Raw genomic sequence first — 27825 nt, forward strand, 5'->3', positions numbered from 1 at the left:
CCACCCACCCTTGTGACTTCCCGAGAAGCACAGAGCTTGGTGAAAACACATCTCTTTTAATGCTTTTGGAATACAACAGATAGAGCAATACCTAAAAGCAATCTGGGATCATGGATCTGTCTTGCACCTGCTTTCCGGAGCCAAGGACCACGCTGGCACTTTTTGGAGGCAGCCGGGTGCTTCGTGGGAACCGGTGCTGCTCCCCTGGCGCTCACCCCACAGCTTTCTGCTTCATTAACCCCTTCTTCGCTCCCTGATGGATCTTTGCATCCAGTTTCCCTGTAAAGAGAGGATTAAAGAAAAAAAAACCACAACAAACCCTCATCACTCTTTATTTTTAAATGCTATTTGCAATGCAAATGAGCTGGAGGCAGCGAGGTCTCCTAGTTAGTGTGTTCCTGTCACATCCAATTATCCTGCTTGAGGAGCCAGGCGTTTCCAGCCACCGCGGCCTCCTCCGCAGGCACGACACCGAGGAGCCGGGGGCAAGCGTGTCCGACGCGGCCAAGAGACGCCAGAGAGGGGAAAATTCAGCGAGGAGGAGAGTAAATTAACATCCAGCACTCGCCTGCCACTACCAGGGGGGAACCGATCCGTGTGCTCGCCCGCGGGGTGTGTGTTGACACACTCGGAGGAGACGGGGGACCATCAAGCACCGTGTCGGGGACATGTTTGTCCACGGCATGGCCGAAAGCCGGGCTTGGGGACAAGAAACCCTCAGCTTGGGGACGATGGTGCAATGGGCACCTAGTGTGATTGGGACAACCACTCTCTGCTGCCAAGTGTCAGGTTGGTGGCCTCCAAGGCCACCAGCTGGGAGGGCTGTGCTGCCTTTGCCACCTCGGCCAGGAACTCTGGTGGGACCTGGAGCAAACACTGCCTCCCCTTGTCCTTCACAGTGCCTTCGCTGCCAGCTCCGCTTTCCCATCTGGGAGAGGGGCAGGACATCAGGACGTGGGATTTGGGGAACTCCTGCATCAGAAGTCAGAAGCCAGGTACAGTGAGCAAGCCAGGAGCGTGATGAGCTGCTTTGGAGGAGTGTCCCCGTCCCCTTCTTCCTGCCTGTAAAAAAGCCAGGATGCTCCCGCTCTCCCAGGCAAAGCTCCTGCAGCTCCCAGAGAGGCTGCGCCAGCGCCAGTCACCTCCTCTAATGCCATGTCTCCCCAGGAACCCGTTTCTCTGCTGCTCCCCTGCATCTTCCCATCTTCCAAATGCCAGCCTAGGCCTATCTCTGTAGCTGGGAGTAGGGACGGGGCTCCAAGGCATTGCAGAAGGCAGCAGCAAAAACTGCAGGCCCCATCCTGAGCTGGGGAGGGTGGCCCTAATCCCTGGGGAGCATTCCCTGCATCCTCTAGGAGGAACATCGGATCCGCTGCAGGCATACCATCAGGAGAGGAGGCAAAGGGATCAGAGTTCCATCTCAATAGAAGATAGAGTCCATCCCAGCCAAATCCCAGTGATGTGGATGGAGCCGGAGCTGGCAGTACTTCACCCTCAGCATCATCCTTGTGGGGTATCAAGCCCATGGATGAAGCACAGCCCATGCAGTCCCTGGGAGAGCTGTGTTGCTTCAACCCAGCTACAGCATATCTGTGGTGGGGACAAGATCCACCAAGCTCCAAACAAGTTCTACTTTGGCCACTGCTCCAGAAACATGCCCATGTGCCTGAGAAGCAGGTACTTCTCTGGCTCAACAAAGAGGTTTGCAGGTCACCGTGCGACTGATCCATAAACTGAAATGCGGTTTGGAATCTGGTCTGGGAGATCCTCCATCCCTTTGGCCACCTCGGAGAAGAATTTCCCCACCACCACCTAAGGCTGGGGAAGAAGCCCCCTCCTTGCTATGGCTGGACACTGAGCCAGCCCATCTGGACACGTTTCCAACCAACCTGTCCCCACACCATGTAGGGGTTGGCAGAAAGAAGGCAGCAAGTTCCCACTCTCTCCACGCTCTGGTCCCCTCCCCACCCAACACTGTGCCATCAGGGCTGTCAGCATCCTATTTCACATGTCTGCCTGCTCCTCCTGGACCCCAAAACCATCAGGAGGCTCTTCTGCTCTTCCAGCTGGCAAACATCACACATCACATAGGTAACCTTTAAGAAAAGGCTAAAAATAAGGCAAAGCCCCAGGGTCCTCGGCTCTTTCCGCTCAATGATTTAAGGCTGATCTCACACACTGTGTCCCTCCGCCCGCTCTTCCAGCCGCTGGCTGTTGGAGGGAGGTTTCTCAACGATGTTTCAGGGAAGCTTAGCCAGGATTCAAGGAAAACTCCCACGAGAACAGCCAGTGAGCTTTGTCCTCGTGCTAAAACTACGCAGGGATGTGTTTGGGGACAGCTGTACTCTCAGATGCAACAGAAGCACTGTGCCCATCCCTTCCACGCAAACAATAACCCTGGAAGCAAAACCCAAGCCACATTAGGGGTTTTTTTTCCCATCCCCAGGCTGCTAGAAACAACTAATTTGCAACGGAGAAGCATCCGGATGTCATCGCGGCGAGGTCCATGCTGTTATCTGGCAAGGAAAACTGCTCTGGCTTGGCTTCCCAACAAGACAAACTGGCATTTTGTCATGGCTTGAGCCAGGCTTCAAGGAGATCAGGGCAGCCGGCAAGCCCAGGTGGGGATGTGAGCCGGCACCTTCCCTCTGCTCTGCTTCCAGCTGGGAGAATTAAGTTTCTGCCTGCCTGGGATGCAATGCCAGCTCCTATTAAAACAGCGCCTTGCCCTGATGAAAGGTCAGAGGCTTCCCTGCTCCTTCCCTAGGCTGTCACAAATATCACCCAGACGGACCATGTCCCTTCCAGGGGGTGAACATGCAGCTCCACAGTCCTCCCGCGCTGCTCCCGTGACAGCTCCTGTCGGGATGGAGGGCAGGGAAGGCTGGGCCAGCAGCAGGAGCACAGGCAGCTGCCAGCACAGCCGGCTTCCTTCCAGGCTGTTAGACTGATCCTTCTCCAAGAAGGGAAGTGTCACAACACAAAGGAGACGATGTGACAGATGGGGAGGGGACTGGCAGCACCTGCACCCGGCGAGGCAGACGCGCACAAGCCGGTCATCCCGTGCTCACCCCGCACGGCAGCATCCCCTTCTCCTACCCCTGGATGGTTGGAGGCAGATGTGGGAGCGAAGGGGCACAAGAAAGCCTAGACAAGAGCAAGGAGAGGTTCAAACAAGTTAAAAAAAGGATGCAGTTTCTCCAGCATGCAACAGCCACAAGGATATTCCCCCACAGCCAAGATGTTTGCATCCTTAATAACTCCTGCCTGCTCACTGGCACTGGGAATGACCCATCCAGAGGGAGGACTGAGTGAGATCCAAATGCTGCAGCTCTCCAAGTATTGCTGGTCACCATTGGCTGAACGCACCTCCCAGGTACTGCCCCAAAAGGCAGAGAAGAAACCAAATGGTTTTGCAGGAACACCCCAACGCTCAGGGAGAAACTGAAGCTGTGGGAGAAAGGTGCTTCCCTGAGCAGAGAAGAGAAAAAAACTTCAAAACCAACAAAAATAACCCTACAAGCCCTTTCCTGAGAAATCCCACCGCTCCTGCGCCCCAGGTAACTGCTCCCAGAGATCCACATGGCAAAGGAGGGAGAACACCCAGGTGTCAGCTCTGCTAAACAAACAGCCAAGACTGTTCCTGCTTCTGCTGCTTTTAGCCCGTCAAATTAATTTTTCACATCCCCTGCAAGCGTGTGCGGCGCCTTCCCCAGGCTGTGTGGTGGGGAGGCTGCTAATAAGGCTGGAGCTGACTGCGGGCTCCCCAGCTGCCGCATCCCTCCTCCATCCTTTTTACGGCAGCGGGCAGGAATAACTGGCAGCCTGCGGAGGGGCTGGTGGCTCGTAAAAGGGACCAACGACACTGGCAGGCGGAGCACGGACAGATGCTGCAGCGCTTCCCTGCCAGCTCTGCCAGGACATCCCAGCCCGCTGGCCTCTGGATGGGGAGCATCCATCTGGCCCTGCAGCTCTTGCTGTTCGAGCCCTCATTATCGTCAGGGGCAAGAGGGCGATTTGGAACTACAGGACAAGGAGGTCACGTGGATCCACCGGGGCATTGCCGCACCCTCTTGTATCCCAACTCAGGCTGATGCCGGCAGCGGATCAGCCGCCGACACAAGCACTCTGTGACTCCCCAAGTGTTTGCAGAGGCAGGAAGAGGCATGTATTTGGAAGCAAGCAACATCTGGGGCAAGGGGAACCGAACACAAAAAAATATTACAGATGTATTCGAGCCATTAAACAAACACCTCCAGATCAAAGAGCAGAGGGCAAAGGTTGGGAACTCATCTGGCAAAGGCAAGCCGGGGTGCCAAGGGGAGCAGGCTCCAAGGGCCGATGGGGCAGCTGGGGAAACTTTACTACTTACAGATTTTGTGTTTTCCTTTGATGGGAAACTTCACAACCATCTCCTGGGGATCAGTGCAGATAAAGACAAATGGAGACCCGGACTCTTGGCTCAGGTCTGGATACTGTGAAATACAGGGAGACACAGGGAACAGAGTCAGGGCGGCTGCGCAGGCATGGAAAGAGCTCGGCGGGCAGGAGCAGAGGGATCTTAACCAAGACATGGGTTATATTGACACTGTAGCAGCTCAGATTAAATCACTTCAAGAACTTTTAATGAAAAACCCCAAACAATTGAAGGTTTGAGTGTTATTCAGAGAGCCCCTCACTCAGCCTCTTCCCACTGCGCTTCTGCCAGAGTTTGCTGCATTTTTGGATCCACTCATCCTGGCTGCTTCCAAACTCCTTTCAACCCCCTTTAGCACTGACCTGTGTTTCCCCTGTGGTTTCACACTTGACTTAAGCTGATCAGAAACATGGTATGTTGACAGGGAGGTGGTCGGGGCCCTGCCCTCTCCAGCCTGCCTGTTCACTGGGACAGGCTCAGGACTGATTTTCAGCCTGATGCATTCCCTGGAATGTGGGTATCCCCACCCCGGTCACAGGCAGCACGACAGCGCCTCAATCAAAACAACCTTGCCAAATTCAGCTTGAAGATGACCACCAGAAGGTTGGCCACTTCCAGCTGACCCAGCTACAGATACGCCCCCAAATCTTCCCCACAAAGCTCAGTCCAGACACAAGGATTTGAGATTTGCAGAGTGTGCGCTGTCCTCCTGTGGGACACACAGCCCTTGAGATTCATCTGCATCTAAAAGGTGAGCAACGCACCTGCAACACGCCAAGGTGATGGCTCGGAGAAGTCAGCTCAGGGCTGGCTCTGTGCAAGGAGTCCACAGAGGGATTTCACCACGATGAAGAAATGGGGGAATTATATAGGAAGAGTATAAACAGACCATAGAATCATAGAAGCATTTAGGTTGGAAAAGACTTCTAGGATTGCTTCTCTCATTAACCATGGGGGAGAAAAGGAGATAAAACCTACTCCATGCAGGAAGTGCACCAAAATCCTGACTGGCTGCAGCTCAGCCTTGCTGGCATTCAGAGGTGAAATGCAAAGCAGTAATAAAAAATGTATATTCCAACACTCCCCTCAGATTGTCCATGAGCTGCAGAACTGGTGCTGACAGGCGCCGAGGCCAGGGTGTGCCATGAAGGTGCTCCAGCCCAGGAAATACTGCTCAAACAGACTGCGGAAGTGGTTTTCCTTCCATGGGAAAACTGCCTTCTCTTTTCTTCCTGCTCCCCTGCCTTCCCCAGGCAGATCTGTCAAGGCTGCTGGAGGGGACAGGATGCCAGACCAGATGGAGCTGCGTGTCCTGGCAAATCCCCCATTTGTTACTAACAAATGACTCCTAGGCCGAGTGTTTGAAAAGCTCTCACCGACCTGCCAAGATGAGTTTGGATTTGCCCTGGAACAGCTGGACATGGAGAGGGAAGCAGGGAGCGACCTGCTCTCCCTGTGCTGCAGTGAGGTTTGGCAGCACTGCCAGCGGTTAGGGGGGATTTACAGAAGCCCAATGCTGGGATTGGATCAACCAGGGAAAGTGTTTCCAACCCCTCTCATTTTACAACAGCGTGTAAGGTCTGTGCACTGAGTAAGACAGAGATGTGGGGGCACTCAGCTGCTCTGTGCAGCACTGTGCTGGGGGGAAGGGTGCCCTGATCTGCACCGCATGCTGATGCCCTGCTGCACCGATCTGGGCTTGGACAGGTTTCCTCCTCTTTATTTTTTTTTTGGCTGAGTCACCTTACTTGACTTGCTTCCACTGCTCCATGCCAATGCCAAGGATTTTCATTTCCCATCTGCAGGGAAGGAGGATCTTGGAAGGTTAGAAAGAGCCAATGTGAATATCCCAGCCAATGCCTGGAGAGTACGAAATGCTGGCGCAGCTTTATCGCTCTCGGCATCATGCAGGTGACTGGCAGTACCTCCATGGCCAGATGACCTGAGGTATCCAGCAGCCTCTGTGTCACCACAGCCTCCAAAGGTCACTCCATAGACTGGAGAGGAGTAAGGGATCACCCAAACCTGTTCACAGAGGTGGGCCATCCCCGCTCCACTACACCTCATGGCTGGGTGTCCAGGATCAGTGTGTAATAGAAGTCCTATGCCTGGAGTGCAGCTGTTTCCCAAATCTCCTCAGCCACCATCTCCCAGGTGGACCTTGACACCACTATGTCCCCCTCACATCCCTTACAGTCCCCAGCCAGGGAACGTCCCCCAAACAGGGACCCTGCCTTCAGCAGTGAAGGCAACAGCCAGGTTGGCTTCTCCACTGACAGCTTTCATTCAAAGCCAGGACCAAGCCTTCAGCTCCAAGAGCTTCCAGTTCAATCCAATCCCAAGACCAAGGCGGATGCCACAGCTGTGACTCGGGTTCAGGCTTCCACACCACAGCCTTTCATCTTCGCTCCCAGGGTATGTTTCTGTCCCTGTGCCAAATCCCTTCATGTCCTGCATTTTAAAAAGCCTCGCTCCTTCCTCTGGCATCTTAGTCCCAGGAGGCAGAGAAGGAGCCCCTCGTCCAGCCCCTGCATTTAAGGCTTCCTATTGTACCTACCCTGGAAATCTCTTATCCCATCCTGCTGAACAAAAAAAGCAGAATATTCTTGCCTCCTGGAGGTGAGAAAGAGCCGTAACCCTTTCCTCTGCCTAGAGTCAGGATGCTCCCAGGTGAGGAAGTTAAGGGTGAGCCCTCACAACATAATGAGTCAACCCAATAGCCCAGCTCTCCTCTTCCCCCAGTCCCTTCCATGACTTAATTCCATTCATTCATCCCACAGAAATATAGGGAGCTCCACTCTCAGTGGAGATGCTGCCACCAAGACACCAAACACATTCACCTCTGTTACATTTTCCACAGCTGCCCAAGTGTCTAACAAGTAAAAAACCTCCTTTCTCAATGTTTTTGTTGGGAGAGATCAGTCGAGTCACTCTACAATCTGCAATGCCAGAAGTTTAGGAGACAGAGAACAAATTTATTCCCAACTACTACGTCCCACAGACAGTGGTCACTGCCCATCAGCGCTTCAGCAAATTTGAAGCTTGGAATAAAAGCCCAAAACCCACATGGAGTGTGGTAGGGAGAGAGGACAGAGCATATCCTGTCATATTGGCCAGGTTGGACGGGGTTTGGAGCAACCTGGTCTAGTGGAAGCCGTCCCTGCCCATGGCAAGGGGTGGAACGAGATGGGCTTTAAGGTTCTTCCAACCCAAACCACTCTGGGATTCCACGATCCCCAGTAAAGAGGATCTGCAACAGCATTTTTTCAAATAAAAGGCCAATTCAGAAGGACACCATGCTCCCTCTCCTCTGGCAACTGAGAATCAAACCCAGTCAAGAGTCTGATGGGGGATGTTCCTTCTTAAATTCAATGGTACTCATCATTCTCATCTTGAGGGCATTAACAAAACAGGTGCTGGTACTCTAGGCTTGACATTGCCTCTACCTGGAAGCAACTCTGCATTTAGGAGAAGGTGGCCACAACAAATACAGTCCAGAGGCCAGGTTGCCCAGCAAGAAGGAGCAAACTCACCCTCCTGAAATCCTGCAGATGAGCAGAGAAGCTTGAAAGAGAGGGGTTATGCAACGTAAAATGATTCAGCCTCCTCTCAGACCTTCTGCCACCTCGGAGCAGGCTGGTGACGAGGCAGCTGGGAGGCTGTGGGCTCCGTGGGCTGTGAAGAGCCAGCACAGCTTTACCAACTGCTGCTCCTGCCCACTGCTTCGCGCTGAAAACCCCACAAACGTGCTCTACACACCGGCGTCCACACAAACACCACCCTCCTTGCTCATCCCACCACTCCAGTTGGGCCTCGATTTGCTGCTAACAGGTCTGTAAGATCCTGGCTGTGAGGAGATTAGCTGGGAGGGGAAAGAAAAGCAGATCTCAAGGGCTTAATGCATGCAGGAAGAGCTCGAGGTTAAATGTAGCTGGAAAAGGGAGCTGAGGGCTGGGCTCCTCTGAAAACTGGCCACCAGACTCACCCTCCCGCCAGAGCTGATGCTTTGAATGTGTATTAAGTGGCTATCAGATGTCCCCAACAGCCACCTCGCTCAAGCTGCAGGCAGGGCTAATTGCTAATGAATGTTCCCTACACTTCGTTTTCGCCATCCCTTGTCTCCCATCAGCAGCTTGTCAGCACCAGGAATAGCAGCAGGGCTGCCAGCCTCTCGTTCCACAGCCCACAGCAAAAGAGCAAAGGAGGGGACGAGCCAGCTCGGAGCCAGCAGAGACACAAACCCACCTTCTCTGACAGCTGAGAAAAAAACCCTCCTGCTATTTTTTTCCCCCTACACCAATCTGTTAAATACTTTTTCCCTGATTTGGGTAAAGCCTGCAGTGGGATGCCAGGGCCATGTAGGGTCACTGGTACCAACGCAGCGTTCGGGACCCTAAGCTCGTCCTGATTCCATCTTGGAAAAAAAAAAAACTTGGAGAAGGGCCGTCCCGAACCCCTGGATTTCTTCACCCCTCTCCAATAAGCCGCGTTGGCTTGAACCCGAGCGCCGTGACCCGAAGGCAGGGGAATGGAAAGAGCCGAAAGAAAACGTGCTGGGAGGAAGCCAAACCATCACTAACGAGATGAGCTCTGCTCCGGCGCATCCGAGGCAGGAACAAAGGCACCGCGTGCAGGGAGCAGCGGCTCCGCCAGCACAAAGCCCAAACACTGCCCGGCAGCTCCGTTAGCGACCTTTTAGGAGCATCCTTCGTTCTCATTAAGGCTTCGGGACACAAAGGGAGACAACGGGGTGGGAATAGCCCCGGCGTTTCACACACGCCTGCCTACGGAGCCCTCAAAGCAGCCTGAGCTCTCCCCGGCTCCCCGTGCCCGTGGAGCACATCCCGGTCAGCCCGAGCGGCGCAGAATTGCACGCTGGAACCTGTAGTCCTTCCCCGGGGCACTACCACCCTCTCCATCTTACAGCTGCCGGGGGTGGCCGGAGGCACTGGCAGTGAGGAGGGGGTTGAGATGCTCTGCAAGGTTCATAATGGAAAGGGGTGAATCATTTTCCTGGCGTGGCTCCTCGGTGAACAACAGGGAAAACACGGCTCGCTCTGCCAGGCAGTGCCGGGCCAGGACACCAGCTCCAGCCTTCATTTCCCTGCTGCTCTCCAAGAGCTTCGGAATAAAAGAGGCAGCACTGGAAAGCAACGCTGTCTGGAAAGAATAAAAGCAAGCAGAGCCCATGTGTTGGCAAGAGAGTTCACCATAAAACGCATTCAAAGGGAAAAAAAAATCACCCTGGCGGAGATGACATCCCCTCGGAAAGAGCAGGGCTGCTGGAACCAGCAGGGGCAATAAATCACTCTCCCCAGCAGGCAGGAACACGCGCTGGGCTCTTCCCGGGCGCTGGAGAAACCCCTTGGCCATGCGCAAGGAGAGCAGTGGGATGTGAGGCATCCCTGGGGAGCACAACTTCCTTCACCCCGTTTTCTTGGTGATTTGTGGGAGAGGCGGATCCGCTCTTCTTTCATGCCTCATAAGCTTCATCGCTGTCAGAGCAACGTAACAGGTAATTAACTACTAAACAGCCATTTTCTCCTCCTCTCTGGAGGGAAATTGCTCACCATCCAGCTAGAAAATGCTTCTTTAGTGGTTTGTAAACGGGAAAAGAAAGTTGGTAGTTTTTGGGGACTGACAGGGGTGCTGCGGCCAAAGAAGGGCACTTACAGGAACACCTGCACCGTGGACATGTGGATCCAGGAGAAATAGAGCCATCAAAAATGAGAGAGATGATGCTTAACTGGATGTTAAGCCACATCCATCCTTGTCACTTTTCCAAGGAGAGTGGTGTGGGAGCATCAGTTTCCTGTCTGTTGTTTCCACAGCAGTGGTCTCCATCATCTCTTTGCAAGGACATTCCTTTTGGCAGATTATCCAGCCAATATTCCCAACCCAGCCTTCACCCAGGAGTGCTCCAGGGCATGTTCACCCAAAGGTAACACCCAACTGGGAACAGCAGACCCAGCCTTGCAACTGCTCTGTGTCACCTCCTGACTCAGCCCTCCAGTTCTGGAAAGTACTTGCACAGCACCAAGCACTTCAATCCAAGCTTTGATCCCCCTCATGACATGGTTTTGCATCACACTTCCAAACTCTGAGAATATTTTCAAGCATCATCTTTTAAGGACCTGCTCCCTCTGCCTCAGCACTCAGCTTTTGGCCTGTGAGAAATGTAACATTTTCCTAAACAGAAAGCCTAAAGCAGATCCAACTTTCTAGAAACGCCAAATTTTCTAGCTTGAGGCAGAAACATCCAGAACATGCACCCAAGGAACACTACAAGCTGTCCTTGGCCACAGAAGAGCTCAGGGGTACAGAAGAGCCACTCCACAGCGGCTGGGATACACATCCATGTTCAATCTGAATCAACGGAATGGGAAAAGAAGGAAAGAAACCAGGATCACAAAGAAATCCAAACAAAAGCCGGCAGCCAAACTTTTGTTTGAAAGCCTGTCAGGTCTAGACTGCAACGTGTGAGGAAGGAACAGCTCGAAACCACAGCTGCTAATGGTTATGGATTTGGCAATCAAAATGTCTTTGTTAAAAAAAAAGAGAAAAAAAACTTAACTGCCTGACTATTGAGGTTACAAACCGCAGCCTTGATGCATTGTTGCAGTCAACATCCTCCCTGCTGTTCCTGAGCGCTTCCAGCTGCTGCTGGCAGCTCGTGCGCTGGCACACGCTCCCTGCGCCAGGATGCGCAAGGAATTCTGTGAGCCGGCCTTCCTTTCCCCTTCTTCCCACCGTGATGCCTGGCAACCCTTGTCTGCTCTGCCCCTCGCACGCCTGGATGGTACACAACCAGCTCCAGGCGCAGCAGGCCGGGATCGCTGCAGGATCCTTCCCCCCGGCCGGGCGGATCCATCCAGTGGGTGTTCTCCGCCTCCCAGCCTGGAGCCCCGGCTCTCATCGTGCTGTTCCTACACCACAGGCTGTACTTTGATTCGAAGGGCAGGGGAAGCAATTAAAACGTAATAAGTAATAACAGGACTTTGAAATGTAGATTTAATGTTCAAACTCGTGCTGATGCACTCCGAGCAGTCTGTCCACAGGAAGACCCCGAGGACTCAGCGGCGCCGGCAAACGCTGCACCCCCCGGCTCTCCCTGAACCGGCATCGCGGGACCTACAGCCACCAACACCCTTGTGCAGCTCAAATCCCAGCCCGGGACAACACCCGCCCATGCTAAACCCTGGAAGGGCTGGAGATGTTTATAGAGCGCCTGACAACCGGTCTGGGAGAAACTGGGTGGACCTAGAAAAATATTTGGGAGGGTACAAGGCCAAAAGAGCTGTTTTATCCCCCCCGTGCCAAGGAATGGCCGAAGCAGGGCTAAGCTCAGCTCCAACACAGCCCCACCGCTTGCACCCTCGGCTAGACCTGGTAAGGAGGAGGAAAAGGCAGTGGGGAGGAGGACATGATGGGGAAGCAGGGCACCTGCCTCTGGCGCAGGCAGCTCACAGTGCCTGCTGCATACAGTCAGACAACTTCAAGCAGCTTCACAAAGTCCTGTCATAAATCAGAGCTGGGAAGCACAGGGGTAGGACACACACAAAAGAAGTTTGGAAAACCCCAACTTTGGGAACACAGCCTTGCACAGAGAAGGCACCACTGTCCCTGGTTCCCTTGGACAGCCACCACTCCGCACAGTGACCCTTGCTGCTGCTCCCTGAGGAGGTGTGACCCAGCAGCTGCTTCCAGGATTGATTCAACACAACAAATGGGATGTCATTTCTCACAGGACCAGGATGTGGAGCAACCAGTCTGTTCAGGGTTAGGGAATCCATGACATGCAGAGTCCTTGGGTACGTGTATGGTGACAGCTGTATTTTGGAGCTGATCCCCAGCATTTGAGGACACCATGGAAAGGGTGGGCACAGCTCAGCCTAGCCAGGGAGGTTGTGAGGCACCCGAGCAGCAGCCAGGCCCCAGGTCAGTTTTATCTAACCCCTGGTTTCAGGATTAAATAAAAACCAAACACCGAGAAGGCAGCAAGTCTCAGTGACCAAATCTGAGCGAGGGAAAAGGCCCTGCCAGCTCGTGAGTAGTTTGCTGAAATGGTAGCAGAGGCTAAGTCCACAGTCATCATTAATTAAGTCATATGCTTCAGCCTTGGCTTCACTTTTTCCCTTGGGTCTAGGAAACCAGAGGAGAGGGCAAGCAGGCCTCTATCATTCGATTTCTTTGGCATGTTAATGCATTCCTAAATTAATCATCATCAAGTGACAATCTCTCCTTCATCTTAACAGCCTGAGCAGTGGCCTGAGCAAACCTGCTAGCGTATGTGAGGCAGCTGGAGCCTCAGAAGAGCCTCTGATGAAAACCAAAGCACTTCCCATACGGAAAAACTCCCCCATCTCTTACCCTCTCTAATCTAAACCAGCTGTATTCCTGCTCTGCTCCAAGAACCACGAACCAGGGGGCTTTGTGGGGTGAGAACCCAAACTAAAGAGATGCATCACCCTGCGAGCCAGCCTAATCCACCAGTGGATCTGGCATCAGGTTATGTGGGAAAGACAAATTCAGCTCAGGAGAATGCAGGGACCTGTAAAGTTCAAAGGCCTTTCATGGGTTGCAATCATTAACAGCCACCTAGACTGCTCCAGGAGGAATCTGATCTAGTTAAAAATCTTTCATCGGGAGAGGTGCCTCAGGAATGAGAAGGCAAATATCCCGGTGGAGGGGGTGAGGAAGGTGCCAGGACAGCCCCAGCACCACACAAACAGGCACTTGTCTCGCTCAGAGCCTGCACTAAGAAACCTTTCCTTCAGGGAGAAGGTCCCCATTAAAAAGTCTCTATGTATTTATACTGTTCTTCAAAGTACACGTCAGTGTCTATGTTTGTGTTTCTCCCTCTCATTAACTCCTTAGGAAAATATTCCCAGCGGGCTATTGTTCCTTTATTTGGAGATAATCTAAACAGGCACCTTCTGGAGGCTAAATATAGAAAGTCTCTACCCTTCTCCACTCCTATTTGAGGATCTAAACTGAGTCCTGTACACTGGGCACCTGAGTCTCATGTTTTTTGCTGTTCTTTTCACTGGAGAGGGAAGAGGAGGCCAAGAGATTAAACCCAAATTTCCTGAGAGGGAAAGCTGGAGCTATTTACATGATAGTTGCAATCTCGTGGCACAAAAATAGCTTTGCCATGTTCCCCTGTGCTGATTTAAGGACACTAAGTGATCACCCAGAAATGAAAAATAAACACTTAACTCCCATCAAACATAATTACCCAATATTTCAGCCTGGGATAATAACTACAGCCAGATATCATCATGTGCGTACGCCTGGACTCAAAATAAGCCCAAACACACCTATCAGCCACCAAAATAGCAGCAGGAAACATTCTTTTCCCAGTCAAATAGTCTCTCGGATCAAAGTCATTAGCAAAATGAACATGGACCTCAGAGCACATTGAAATGGCATCGGTGTAAACACTTCCCTGCTGGCTTTAGGGCTGCGCCAAGCCCTGCCTGCCCCATCGCACATATCCCGAGTGGGTGCTGCTGAAGTCACCGACACCTCTGCAGGAAAAGAGGGGCAGCTCCTCGCTTGGCTCAAGGTGTCGGTGACGTCAGCCCCGGAGCAAGGAAAAGCCGTCGTCAACACTCGGATCTCCACGGGGGGAAGAAAGTTTCCAGGTCACCTCTAGCACCGAAAGGTGTAACAAAGGGATCATTCTGGTCTCTACCAGGAGTTTTTGGGTGGCTGCCAGGGAGAGAAGGAAACGAGCTCAGAATGCGCTCTGAGGAGGGGCAAGATGTGCAAAGCTCAACTGGAAATCCTGAGATTTCAGAGGGATCTCCTGGCACCAGGCAACCAGGGCTGAGTTCAGGAAACAGCTCCTGCTTTGATCCCCTGCAGACAAGGCAGATGACACTGGACATCTGGGCTGGACTTTCCTACCCAACAACAGCTTCTGCTCCTAGAGCTGCTTCAATCCAGAGATCAGAGCTCTGAGCAGTAAAACGAGGTGTAAATAACCTGATGGAAGTGCTTCTTTATTTTCCATGTGGGAGAGACCCAGAGGAGCTGATTTAACTAGTTTATGCAGTAAGCAGCACAACTGGGATTAGGGCAATGTCACCAGACATGCCACTGGTCCTTATCCCAAGGACACCTCTGCTCCTCCTCTGCTCCCTACCAGCTACAGCACATCAGATCCTGTTCCATCATCGCTTCCCACACAACCCTGAAGATCTGCAAACCACCTCAGCAATGTCAGACAGGTCTCAAATACTGCAGGTAGGGCAGAGGTAGGTAGGACTGAGCCCTCTGAGGGGTGATGCAAGGCCAGGCTTACGTGTCCAGTAAAAATGTGGATAAATAACCCCTCCCTGACCATAATGCAAGAGCTCAGGCAGGGAATGGGTCTGACTCTGCTGGAGCATCGTTGCTTAATTTTGGTTTTTCGAGCACAAGTGTAAAAAAAAATAAAATTAAATGAAGATAATGACAGAAAAATACCAGCAGGGAGCCACAACATCTTCATTAGCAACCTGAGAGAGGATGCAAACAGCAGGGAAATTAAATCTGCAGACAGTGCTAAACAGGGAGTGGGTGACAGCAGCACTGAGAGAGAACAGGAGAGAGACAGGAGGGACAGGCTGTGGAATCATGGAATCACAGACTGGATTGGGTTGGAAGGGACCTTCAAGACCATCCAATTCCACCCCGCTGCCATGGGCAGGGACATCTTCCACTAGACCAGGTTGCTCCAAGCCCTGTCCAGCCTGGCCTTGCACACTTCCAGGGATGGGGCAGCCACAGCTTCTCTGGCCAACCTGGGCCAGGGCCTCACCCACTCACAGCCAACAATTCCTTCCCCATATCCCATTTAAGCCTGCCCTCTGGCAGTGGGAAGCCATTTCCCCTTGTCCTGTTCCTCCAGGCCATTCCCCCTTGTCCTCGTCCAAAGTCCCTCTCCTGCTCTACTGGAGCCCCTTTAGGCACTGGAAGGGGCTTTAAGGCCTCCTCAGAGCTTTCTCTTCTCCAGGCTGAACAGCCCCAGGACCAAGAACAGACCCAAGACCAGGAAGAGTCTCCCTTGCCAAGGGGAACAAATGGTCACAAAAGTCAAACCAGCCTCCATGGCTGCCAAAAAAGGCTGGACCACCATCAAAACACCATAAGCAAGCCAGGGAACTATTTCATCCTTGGGAGGTGGGTATAACCTGCAAGCATGGTTCACCCTGCACTTGTGAAATGATTTCTTCTGGAACATGCAGGAGCTTCAAAGAGGAGGTGGTGAAGAGGAGAGGTGTGAGTCAAAGCACAGCGCCTGGAAAAGCTCCGCGGCAGCTCAATCCCCACGAGGTCTCTGCTCTGCATCACCTCCCTTTGCCTGCTAACACACCTCTAGGAAATATCCCATGTTTCTGCATGCCAGAAGTGGGGAAAACACATCATCTTCCTTCCCTCTCCCCCTGAGGCACAAGGGATCTTTGCACACCGGGAACTGGCTGGATCACGGTGCTGGCACGCGGTTCCTGATGAACCTGGGCTAAATCACCCACGTGAGCAACAGGGATTTACTCCTCCCAGCGAGATCCAACTCGGATTTCTGAGCTGGCGCTGCACACTTTGTCATCATGCTGACATTTGCAATTAAATTCAGCTCAGCTTCCTTCACATGCACTTGCTGCTCATGAGAGCCCACAAAACCAGACACTTCCTCATAAAGCAACTGCAGAAAGAGGCTCAGATCTCTGGATTCAAGCTTACCAGTGAGGGAAATGAACACTGCTTAAAGCAATCCTGGGAAAAAACGGACAAAACCACTGCAGAAAGGCAAGAAATTAGGAGTTATAAGTAGTTTGCAATGTGGGAGCAGCAAAAAGCCAGTGAAATATAGCCTTGGAAGTGCCATGGCATTGAGGAGAGAGGGGAATCTCTCACTAATAGGGTGGATAATGGTGCTCCTTCTGGCACTGCTCTTCCTCCAGTGCCTCTGTGGCCAAGCAGTGCCAGCAAACTGGGAGAGATTCCCAGAGAACATGGCTAATATCGTGAGGGTCCTCCGTGGGAAGATTGAAACCCAGTTACCTACAGCGCAATTCCCAGACCAGAGATGCTGTCACAGTCGTTCTACCAATGTCTGGAGAACACATCCACAAAGGAAGAGGAGGAAAAGTACTGTGAGAGATTAGGATGTATTTCTTCACCACTGTTAACAGACAGCAGAAGATGGACAAGAATCTCCATTTAAGACCAAACTGTAAATTAGTGGATGCTACAGAAGAAAATCCGTACACTGGCCCCAGTGCCCCTTCCTCTCTCTCTCCCATTGCTTGTTCCCATACAAGGCCAAAGAGTCCTGTAGATTTCATGGTATTCCAGTACCAAAGCTCCCTCTGCTGCTTGTACTCCAACCTCTGCGCCCTTCTCCCATGACTGAAACACAACCTCACCAGGTTGTGTCCAGGCATCCCTTCCTTCCCTTTTTAATGGTGGATCTAACAGTTACCAGGGTCTTCTCCCAGTCTCCATAACCTTCCCAAGGTAGGAGTGGCCTCACAAAGCCACCTGCCAACACTCTTAGCACATCTGGAGGCACAGCACCATCACCCATGCACTTGTACGGATTGAGATTTCTCAAAAGACTCCTGATTTCAACCTCTCTTCACTACACATAATCCCTCTCCTCCTCCTTGAACCCTTCTCCAGGATCTCTGGGAGATCTTTGCTGGTGAAGCCTTAGGTGAAGGCAGCCTTGGTACCTTAAACTTATCCTGTCCCTGGACACCAAATCACCTGCCTCATTGAGAAAAAGGCCACTTAAATGTCCCTTGACTCCACTGGGAGCCCACTGTACTCTCCAGTGTCCCTCCTTCCTGTATCCATGGGCTTTGGATGTCCTCTCTGCAGGGTCTCCGTGAAGACCATGTGGCTCTCCTGTTCATCCCTCCCTGGTGGGAGAGGACTCACCTTCTCCCACAGCTCCTTCTTCTGATGCCCCAGCCAGAGCACAACTCACAACTCACCAGTAAGGCCAGTGTGATGCCACCAGTGAGGCCATTGTGACCTCCAGCTCCAGGAAGAAGCACCGGGCAGATCCAGCAGCTACAGACCATGATGCCTCTGCATGGGCCACCCTCACCAGGGCAGGTGATCCCATTGGCACCACAGGGCAGGGATAAGGTCCTATGGCACAGCACCACCATAGCTGCAGAGTTTTCCATGTTTCCAAGCTGTCTTGAGTTTCCAAGCCCCTTCATGTTCTCTGCCACCCAAATCCCTGCAGTAACTTTTGTCTTCTCTCAACACAGTCTAAAATCTCCACTCAATGTCTTCTCCAGAGGTGAGTTCCACCACTTTAAAAGTCTGATGGTTAATGCAAGCTTGGAAAGGCTTATTTGCTGTACTCACCTGCTCCTGAAATTGTTCTTGTGATAAACAATCAGTCACATCCACGCAGCCCAGGAGGCAACCTGAGGGATAATCGCTTGGAAATTCCACATCTGCAGCAAAAGAAATATGTCTTCAGGGGATTCACATCCCTGCACACACAGGTGGGGTCTTCCAGCCCCCTGTGCCCTTCCCTCTCCTACATGCACCTCTGCTTTTTTAGGCACAAGAACACATACAGCGATTTTAACAACCTGTGCTTTTACCAGCTCAGGATCTTCCCCATGATAGGACTAAGACTGGGAAATTTAATTTTATATACAGCTTTCCCTGCTTCTGACAGGAACGCAGAAAGGATGAAGAGAAATTCAAGACTAAAAGGTTAAAAGCAAAGCAGAGAGGGATTTCTGACACTGCTCATTACGTGGCTCAATGTACCAAATCATTCCAAGATCCAAGGAGAGTTCACCTTTCTGGAGCAGCATTCTGTAGGTGGCTTCCAGTTCAGAGATTTCCTGAGGGGAAGGTCTTTTAGCAGTAGCTGCAATCCACAACCTCCCCCGATGAGATGTGTACCAGGTTCTGCCCTCCACCCTAGAGAACAGAGGAGAATTTTGGACTAAAATTCCAGCAGAGATTACCCACATGGACATATTTTTCAATCAAATATACCCAATTCCTGCTGCTAAGCTTTGCCCTGATTATCCCAACTCAAGTAATGTGCCAAGACCACGAAGAAAAGCTGACATGGGCAAAAAATGACGTCACAAATAAAGCAGAGCACGTCCTCATGGCTGGAGAGGACATCAATTCCAGCAAGGCCAGCACACACGGGCAGGACAATCTGCTCACACAATTCCCTCACAAGCTCCAAAAGTCACACAGAGCAATCGAGAGAGCACTGAGGGACCAGGCATCTGCATGGAGCAGTTAGTGGGGGATCCTGGAATTCTGCAGCTGTATCGGAGCAGCTCCAGCATCCCCAGAATGCCTTAAGATTTATATCATCTTTAGCTTGGGAAGTGAAAAGGCTTTGCTCTCTAAAATGAAAAAAATCAGTGAAGGGAAAAAATGCTCAGGAAGATTCTTTGTTCTCCATTAACAGAAGGAGCTTCTCTTGGTACCTTGATTCCCAGCCCACAGGGGGAAGGTAATGCCAAGGGGAATGTGTCCGGTTGGGTTTTTTTTAAACATGGTGCCATTGTTGCCTTCTTTATAAAGGCCAAAAAGGCCAGAATAACATATTTTACACTGTCAGCTTCTTTGCTTTTCAAATTCCACACAGGTATGTCCCAACTACAGCTCAGAAATCTCAGCCTCTCTCTACATTCATGGAGTGGGAAGAAACTTGTCCCTTCCAGGTTAGATACTCGCCCAAAAAAATACTCTCCAGCTCCTCAAACCATTAATACACAGGAAGAGGAAGCACAGGTTCCAAACCTGGAGCTATCACAGCTACCAGTGACTGCACAAAGCCAGTGGGTCTACAGAAGAGAAACACAACTTTCCATCTCCCCTGGAGCAGGAGCTGCCTGGGACACCTTCACCTTTTGATTCCTCTCACGAGCAAGGAAGCCCAAGGCTGGTGCATGCTGAGGCACCAACCATCATCTGAGATCTCCAGCAGCTCTCGATCCTGAATCCGCAGCCTGTTCCGCTCCAAGCCAGACTCACTTTCAGCATCCATGGAATGAATATTTTTCCTTTGCGGGAGCAAACCAGTTTGGTCCACCCACTAGAGAGGGTTCAAAAGAAACAGGGAAAAGGTTAGCACCTCTCCAGGAACAATGTGTATCAAGTGTAAATCCTATTTGGAATTTTCCTTCCCTTAAGGACAGAGGTATTACCCTTATGCCTTTTGGTAACAGAATCTGGCAGAACAGGCTTCAGAAAATAAAGCCGAAAGGGTAAAAAAGCCTTATTCTGACTCTGAGAAATTGTTGTGTATTCCTGAAAAAGGAGGTAGGAGGCTAAAATTCCCATAAACCAACCCACCAGGAGCAGGAAACAGAGCAGGGCATTGGCAAGCCTTCTCTGGCCGACGAGGGACACAGAGGAAAAAGGGGATAAAACACAAGGGGAAAGAGGGGGAATGGCTTCCCACTGACAGAGGGCAGGGTTGGACTGGATATTAGGGAGAAATTCTTTACTGTTAAGAGTTGTGAGATGTTGAAACAGGTTGTCCAGAGAAGTTGCTCCATCCCTGGAAATGTCCAAGGCCAGGTTGAACAGGGATTGGAGCAACCTGGTCTAGTGGAAGGTGTCCCTGCCCATGGCAGGGGGTTGGAAAAAATAATGTGTAAGGTCCATTCCAATCCAAACCATTCTGTGATCCTGTGAGGTACTAACAGACATGCTAGAATTGAAAATTCTTAAGCTCAACTCTCCCAAAATGAGTCATTACTCTGAAATAAATCATTTGAACCCCACTGACCAAAGGAGCAGGTTGGAGGAGACGGGGATTCACCAGAACACCAGAATTCAGCATTGCCTTTGCCTCTGAGTTCCCTCCTGGCTCGCTCAGAGCACCACGATTAATGGCTTCAATGGTCTCATCCAGCCTGCAAGCACAAACAACAGCCATGAAAATTCCCTGTTTCCCCAGGCAATGTCTCCTTTCTTCACACACAAACATTCTGATCCAAAGTGGTTTTTCCCCACCTCCCTCAACTAAACAATTTCCTTGCTCAGTCTGATTTCCAATTTGAACAGTCACTCCCCTCCACCACAGAAACTCAGCTTGGTGTGAATTTGAGCTGAATTGGTTCTGTTGAGACAGGCCTTCTGCAACACCTCTTTCCAGGGCAGCTTTTATAGACATGTCAGACCACTATCCCTGAGGATTTTCACCTCCATGCTCTCGGGCACGCTGCCAGTGCTCACTCACTTGCTGTGGTACTCAGCCATGCTGTTGTCCTCCTCCAGGATCTGCCGGCCCGCGAAGTCAATGGTGATTTTTTTGGCAAGCCGAGAGGCGTGGCGCAGCTCCCGCAGCTCCTGCTCTCTCTTCTGGAGAGCTTCCCTCTCCTGCTTGGACAGCCACTGGTTGGAGTCTGTGGCAAAATAATCTGACTCGTCGTCAATGACCTGGGTTCGCCGCACGCTGTGAGGAGCAACCAGCACGGCAGAGGATGAGCACAGTGGGAATAGGACGGAGCACTGACCACCCCAAACCTGCCGATAACCTGCCCCAAACCTGCCCTCCAATCCGCTCCCGTCTGGTCTCTCCAGAGAGCTGGAATTACAGGGACAAAAAGAAAGGACACCCAAATGGGATCCGCTCCAAGGGCTCCCTCTTGTTCCACTAAACACCATCGTTAAGGTGTCTGTGGCTGCAGCCTGGGTTTCAGAAGGAATTCCCAACATTTCTGCAAAAGGCAGCTTGCCTGACAGGCCACTTATGCTATTTCATGACAGTCTCCCACCTGGTATCTTACCTTGTCCTGTCAAATTCCAACAGCTTGTCTTTGTGCTTCACAGCCATCTCCAGGCCTGCTTTGAGTCTCGCTTCCTGGCGAGGCAGCAAGTCCTTGCTTATGGCATCCAAATTCCCTGAACTTTCAGCACCTAAGATAGAAAACATACTATAGCCCTGCAGTTGGTGAGTTCAAGCCCAGTTTGGGTGGGCCAGGCTGCAGATACGCCCCCTAAACCAAATGCCATCCCAGAAGCTAAAAGAACAACATGGCATCAAGACCAGCATCTTTCCAAGGAGGCTGAAGCCCTGATTTTCCCTTGAGCCCATTTCACAGACTCCTTCCCTGGAAGAGGAGAAAGCATCTAAATACTACAGTGACAAGGTCTGGGTATAGTTTGGAGAAAAGCTCTTGGTCTTTGATTCTCCTTCACCCCTCCCTAACAATTTGGGCAGTCAAAATTCTGTCCATCACCAACCACAGGCCTTGAGTTACAGAATCATGGAATGGTTTGGGTGGGAAGGGACCTTAAAGACCATCTCAATCCACCTCTCTGCCATGGGCAGGGACATCTTCCACTAGACAAGGTTGCTCCAAGCCCCATCCAACCTGGCCTTGAACACTTCCAGGGATGAGGCAGCCACAGCTTCCCTGAGCAACCTGTGCCACGGCCTCACCACCCTCACAGAGAAGAATTTCTTTCTAATATCCAACTTGAATCTCTCCTCTTTTAGTTTAAACCATTCCTTTTTGTCCTATCACTGCTTGTCTATAAAGTCCCTCTCTCTCTTCATAAGCCCCCTTTAGGCTCTGGAAAGGGCATTAAGTTCTCCCCAGTGCCTTCTCTTCTCCAGCAACCAGCTTTTTTAGGAGTCCCCTCCTAAAAGCCAAACCCTCCCCTATACGTTGTTACCCCCACAAAGAGCCTCTTGCCCAGGACAAATCAGTGCCAATTCCAGGGATGTCCAGAGCCTTCCACCTGCTGCTGTTTGTGCCTCTCACAACTACATCCTCCCGCGACACACAGGTTCTCCAGCCCAGCTGTTGCCAGAGATGGAGAAATCTATTCCAAGCAAATGCTCTTTCTTCTTAACCTTCCTGGCAAAGGCCCCAAAGCCAACCAACCAAACAACAGGGAACAACAAAAAACCCATAAAAGGTTTGCCCCAAAGCCTAAATGGCACAAACCAGTATATTTATTCCACCAGGCAGGCAAAGCCTTTATTGCAGGCAAACAATTGTCTGTGTTTCCCTGTGGCCACTGATCCACATTTTTTCACTCCCAAGACAAACAGCAAACCACGTTCCAGCTTTTACCTACACAGATAACAAAGCAAGAGCTGGCAGGGGCAGGGGAGGAGAGGTCGAACTGGTAAGGAAAAGGATCCTGAAGTACACCAAGATTTCTACAGGCAGGATATAACATTCCAGCTCTGTGACTAGATGGTGTTCACAAGGACTTCCAGGACCTCCTGCCACTTCAGTAGCTCTAAGGAGAAGAAATATTCCCCCATTTCTTCAGCAAAGTGTATTTTTCCACCAAGAACACCACGACCTTGGCTCTATTTCAGCTAAACTCAGACAAACATCCCCACAATGCACAGGTCTTCGCTGGGACACTGGGTATTATTTCCTCTTGCTTGTCTTGGCTCTGTTCCTATTTTTAGCTCCCAAGATAAGTGTTAGACAAGAAGAGCCATTAGGAAATATTAACCACCACCTCTGCAGACCCAGCACATCAGATAGCAGCACTTCATCTTCCACAGCACACATTCCACAGGAGACTTATCCTAATTTTCAAGGACTGCTACAATGATCCAGTTCATGTGATTGATTCTGGAATGCCTAAGGAGCAGCCTTGGGGCCTCAGGGTAAGGACATCATACACTGCCATTTGACACTGGCAGTTGTCACCTCTGCTGAAGCCCAGGAGTGCTGCCGAGGCTCGCAGGAAAGATCCAAGGAGCCAACTTCCAATCCATCCTCTTAACACCCACCACAGACACCGAGAAGTAATGAGGGCAAGCAGCTCAGTGAAGTCTGAAGCAAATAACATGCACAAACTGACTGGATTCACTCTATTCCAGGTATGGAATTGCTGCTCACCTGCCATGAGCTTCTTCAGCAGCTTCTGGCTCTTGTTGGAGTCCCGCTGAAGAATGTCCTGCTCTTCTTTAGTGCACACCTAAAGAAAAAGAGGAAATGAAGACTTGGGAAGCCCATCAACAACCCTTAACTCAGAGGTGTTCTCTCTTCGTTGGCCACTGGAATTTAAACTGATCTGTCAAAGTAGCAACGAATCTGATTTAAAACATTTTGTCCACCCAACCAACATTTTCCTCTCACATGAAGAGGAATTTCCTCTCATCTGCCATCACTAACTTCCCCCCTTTCTCCAAAAGGTCCCCTTTAAACAGAATACGGGTGTGACAGATATCCCAAAGGATTCATCTTGCACAAGCATTGAAGAAAAGTCAGGACACTGGCCTTGGCTGCGGCTCTTGCCCCTGACAAGGCAGCCAGGGCTGTGCCCAGGATGGGGCTGAAGCTTTGCAGATATTTTGGACACTGCTGTGATGCATAGGAGACTGTCAGAAACCAGACAAGCTCCAAACTGATATAAATGATGAGGGAAACCTCCTAAGAGGTTTCTTCCTGCACAGCTTTAGAACTTTGCTAGAGGAACTTCTGTCTAAGAGGCTAATCCAGCAAACTTCTCCAGGTCCAAGCAAGGCAAAAAACCCCCCTGGTGACTCACCAGGGCCCCGCAGAACAGACAGGGCCCGGAGCCCTCCTGGGCGCAGACGATGCGCCCGCACGTCAGGCAGTTGTTGATGAGCTTGTGCTTCTGGCCCAGGCACTCGCAGGCATGACGGCCTGGGATGAGCACGGCCAGCCTGTCCTGCCCCTCCTTGGTGTACAGGTTGACGTATTTGGGCTTCTTCTTACAGGAAATGCTACTGCTGCCGACAACACTGCTGCTCTCCTGGGCCTGGGGAAGCAAAAAAATAAGCAAACAAACAGTGCTCAAAGTGCCAAACTGGCAGCAGAGAGTGAGCACTGACCCTCGGGCAGGGGACTCACAAGTGTTGTTCTGCCTCACTGCAAGGAAACTTGGACCAGACCCCAGACTGAACGGAAAGACAAGCTCAGGCCTGCCAGAAAAGCTCCAAGAATCCAAACAAATCAAGGAACAAGGATGTTGCTGATGCACTTGATGTTTGTTGCCTATGTGAGTTGGAGCTGGTCGGATCGAGGCTGCAGTAGCAGCTCACAGGGGCTTAACAGCTCCAAACAGCAGCTCAGCTACTACCAGATTTATTCCAAAGACTATTTAGGCTATGGCAATGCCCTGGGAAACCCTGTGTGTGCCTGTCCCAACACAGAACTATTGGTGGCAGCAGGGCCACTACATTCACAGCCAGGGCACCTCCCAGCAGCTTTCCCATGTGCCACCCGGCACAGCAACCTCAGCAGAGGTTTTCTATGCACAGCAGGTTCCAGTCTTGAGCTGCAAAATAAACTCTGCTCCTCCTTCTGAGACTTGGCCTCAGTGATTCTGGGATTCACCTGAGTTTCACTCTAGTGATGCAGCATTTCCAGTCCCCTCAGTAAAGCCCAACTGGTTTTAGTGCCACTGCCAGATCCAAACAGTGCCACCATGAAAAAAACCCAAACCCAGATAAAGTGACCTTGGCAGAGCTCTCTCACTTGTTTTTTTTTAATTTTAATTAAATTAGAGGATAACTCCAGGGCAATGGAACACCAATACCCATTTTTAACCCTTCAATTCAAAAGCGTGGGGTTTTATCTTACAAACACTTTTACAAACACTTTGCAGCCTCCCTGCTCCAAAAACTTCCATTTAAAAACACGAATTCAAGTTCCACTCCTTACTCAGGTTCATCTCTGCCTCTCAGGGCTTGGATGCTGCTACAAAGAGTAAGTTGACTACCACAAAGGAAGGCAACTACTGCTTGTTGCACAGCCTTGTGCTGCTTGGAAACAGCAGCATTTCTTGGGATTTAGCATTTCTACGATCTTATTTTGCAGTTTCTTTCAGAAATATTTCAGCTGCCAATTCAAGTTTATTCAGCATGACTGGAAAGGTTTAAATACAGCAAGAAGGAATGTTCTATCCACTTGGTGGCTTCCTCAATTCCTCACCACCACACCTCTGCTTTAAAGAAATCCCTTTTATTCCCAATTACAGCCTCAACTTCCTTCGCCTGCTCTCTCATCCAGGCATTTGAGGGGAGCAAAATCCACCCTGACATGGATTTGCTACCTGTTGATTATTTTACTCCCCATTATAGACACAAACACACACAAGCTTTCTCCCCAGACTACATATCATAGAATCGTAGGATCATTTAGGTTGGAAAAGCCTTACAAGATCAAAGTCCAACCACTAACCCAGCACTGTCATGTACCACAACTAACCCATGTCCCCAAGTGCCACATTCACGCACCTTTTGAACACTTCCAGGGATGGGGACTCCACCTGTGCCAGTGCCTGACCAACCTTTCCATGAAAAATTCCCCCAATATTCAACCTAAACCTCCCCTGGCACAGCCTGAGGTTGTTTCCTCTCATCCTGTCCTTGTTCCCTGGGAGCAGAGCCCGACCCCCACCTGGCTCCACTCTCCTGTCAGGGAGTTGGAGAGAGAAAGAAGGTCCCTCCTGAGCCTCCTTTTCTCCAGGCTGAGCCCCCCCCAGCTCCCTCAGCTACTCCTGGTGCTCCAGCCCCTTCCCCGGCCCCGTTTCCTTCTTTGGACACACTCCAGCCCCTCAATGTCTTTCTTGGAGTGTGGGGCCCAGAACTGACCCCAGGATTTGAGGTGTGGCCTCAGCAGTGCGCAGCACAGGGGGACAGTCACTGCCCTGGGCCTGTGGCCACACTACGGTTGGCACAAGCCAGGTTCCATTGGCCACCTGGGCATGCCAGCCCCAGACATCCTGAATGCTCATTTCCACTTTCCAATCCCACCTTTATTGGTGTTCGATATTCCTTTTCCCACACCTCAGGTTCCAAGCCTGCCCAGTCACCCCCAGCCACCCCAGTGTCCCCACCATGCTCACCTTGGCCAGGTCCAGGGGGGTTTTCACCTCCTCCACGTGTGTGCTGGGCTCAGTGTACGCAGGCGTCTCCTGCTTGTTCCTGCCTTTGCGTTTCCCCTTCTTCCCTTGGTCTCCAGCCCGTGGCACTTCCGAAGCCTCTGGAAGTGTGTGCAAGCACAGAGAGGCTGGGTGAGCACCAGCAAGGGAAAGATGTCCCTGGACTCTACTCGGTGACTAAAAATGGGCTTCAACCTGTCCCTGTAATCAGGAATGAGACCATTACCCACGCAGGGGTTCATGGCATACAATTCTTCATAAACACAACAACCCAGACAAGCTTACTGGAGACTTTGGTTCCTTCTTCCCCGTGGCACTCACCGTCCTTCTTCCGATATGCTGGGAAAGGCTCAGATGGCAGCTGGGAGGATTTCTTCCACCTGGAAAGCAGCTCTTCCACAAACCAGCTCTTCTTCCCATCGGTGCCCTGGAGGAGGTCGATGACGTACTCCCGGATCTCGTCCTCATTGGTTATGGACAGGATGTACCTGCGAGAGGGAAAGGGGATAAATGTGGGTAAGGGGCTGCTCTTCTAGCTCTGATCCAGGAGTTTAATGGTACAGGTGTGTCATTGCTGTCTCCATTTCAGATCAGGTTTGTGGATACTGTAGTAAGACCCTGGCAGGGGTTGGAACGAGACGAGCTTTAAGGTCCCTCCCAACCCAAACCAGTTTGTGAAGGAGCAGGCAACTGCTGAAGAGTTAACAGTGTGTCTCCAAACCTCTGTATCCTTATGGAAATAATCTTCCCAGAAAAGTCTGGCAAAGTGCAGCATCTGTCTCCAAGGACCTCAGGGGGGTTTCTGAAAATGGGTGAAGTAATTGGTAGTTCAGGTAACTTCTCAGTGCTCTGACTTACTTTGTTAGTGATGTTCTAGAAAAGCTTAGGGGAGCACTGGTGACTTCCATGTCCCAGCAACTGAATTGCTTTTCCAAGATGAAACCTCAAAGATAAACTTGTAGGCTGCCTTGCTGACTGAAACGCTGGCAGTATAAAATGCCTCACTGTTTACAGTAGAGAATTCTCTGCCGAACCTCCATTTTCCCACCAAATACAGATATTCCTAAACTGCCTGGGGGGCCCCCCATAAGAATCAGCCCGGAATTGTCCTGCAGGATAAGCAAACAAAGGCCTTTAAGTGCGTGATTCTGTGACCCCATACACCCTTCCCCGCCACCTCCCGCCCCTCCAGTGCCCCCACCCGAGGGACAACCCTGGGCACAGACCCCCGAGCGCCGCTCTGACACACTCCGTTCCCTCCGTGTTGGACCGCGGAGGGATGTCGAGGGGCACGGAGTCCCGGCTGCGCTCACCTCACCACCTCCTCGCCCACGTCCAGCCCAAAGTCGCCCCGCAGGTGTTGGACGCACCAGGCCAGGAGCGCGCTGGGCGCCGCCATCTTCCGCAGGGGACGGGAAACGGCACCGCACCGCCCGGCACCCTCCGCTTCCCTTCCCTCCGGCAACGCGCCCGCGGCGCGACCGTTCCGGGCCCGTTCGTAGAGTCCGGGAATGGTTTGG

The 27825-nt window shown here is 51.5% G+C and overlaps 1 protein-coding gene across 2 annotated transcripts; it reads right to left on the reverse strand.

Annotated features, from left to right (window-relative positions):
* Positions 1–35: 35 nt before the first annotated feature.
* TRIP4 (thyroid hormone receptor interactor 4) lies at positions 36–27825 on the reverse strand. 2 transcript variants are annotated; one of them, XM_027741828.2, is made up of 13 exons: positions 27619–27825; positions 26627–26793; positions 26270–26406; positions 23945–24178; positions 23293–23371; positions 21208–21337; positions 20658–20873; positions 20205–20331; positions 19318–19505; positions 18240–18364; positions 17792–17883; positions 4373–4475; positions 36–279 (listed from the first exon to the last, which is right to left on the reverse strand). In XM_027741828.2, exons 1-13 carry the CDS (start codon positions 27702–27704, stop codon positions 212–214), a joined length of 1752 nt encoding a protein of 583 aa, XP_027597629.1. In that variant the 5' UTR covers positions 27705–27825; the 3' UTR covers positions 36–211. The 2 variants fall into 2 exon arrangements, with proteins under 2 accessions (XP_027597629.1, XP_039246041.1); XM_039390107.1 differs by lacking the exon at positions 27619–27825 and adding an exon at positions 27164–27269.

The sequence above is a fragment of the Pipra filicauda genome, unplaced genomic scaffold (assembly GCF_003945595.2).
Source record: "Pipra filicauda isolate LSUMZ 115617 unplaced genomic scaffold, ASM394559v2 scaffold7_size6619720_pilon, whole genome shotgun sequence".
Taxonomy (NCBI): Eukaryota; Metazoa; Chordata; class Aves; order Passeriformes; family Pipridae; genus Pipra; species Pipra filicauda.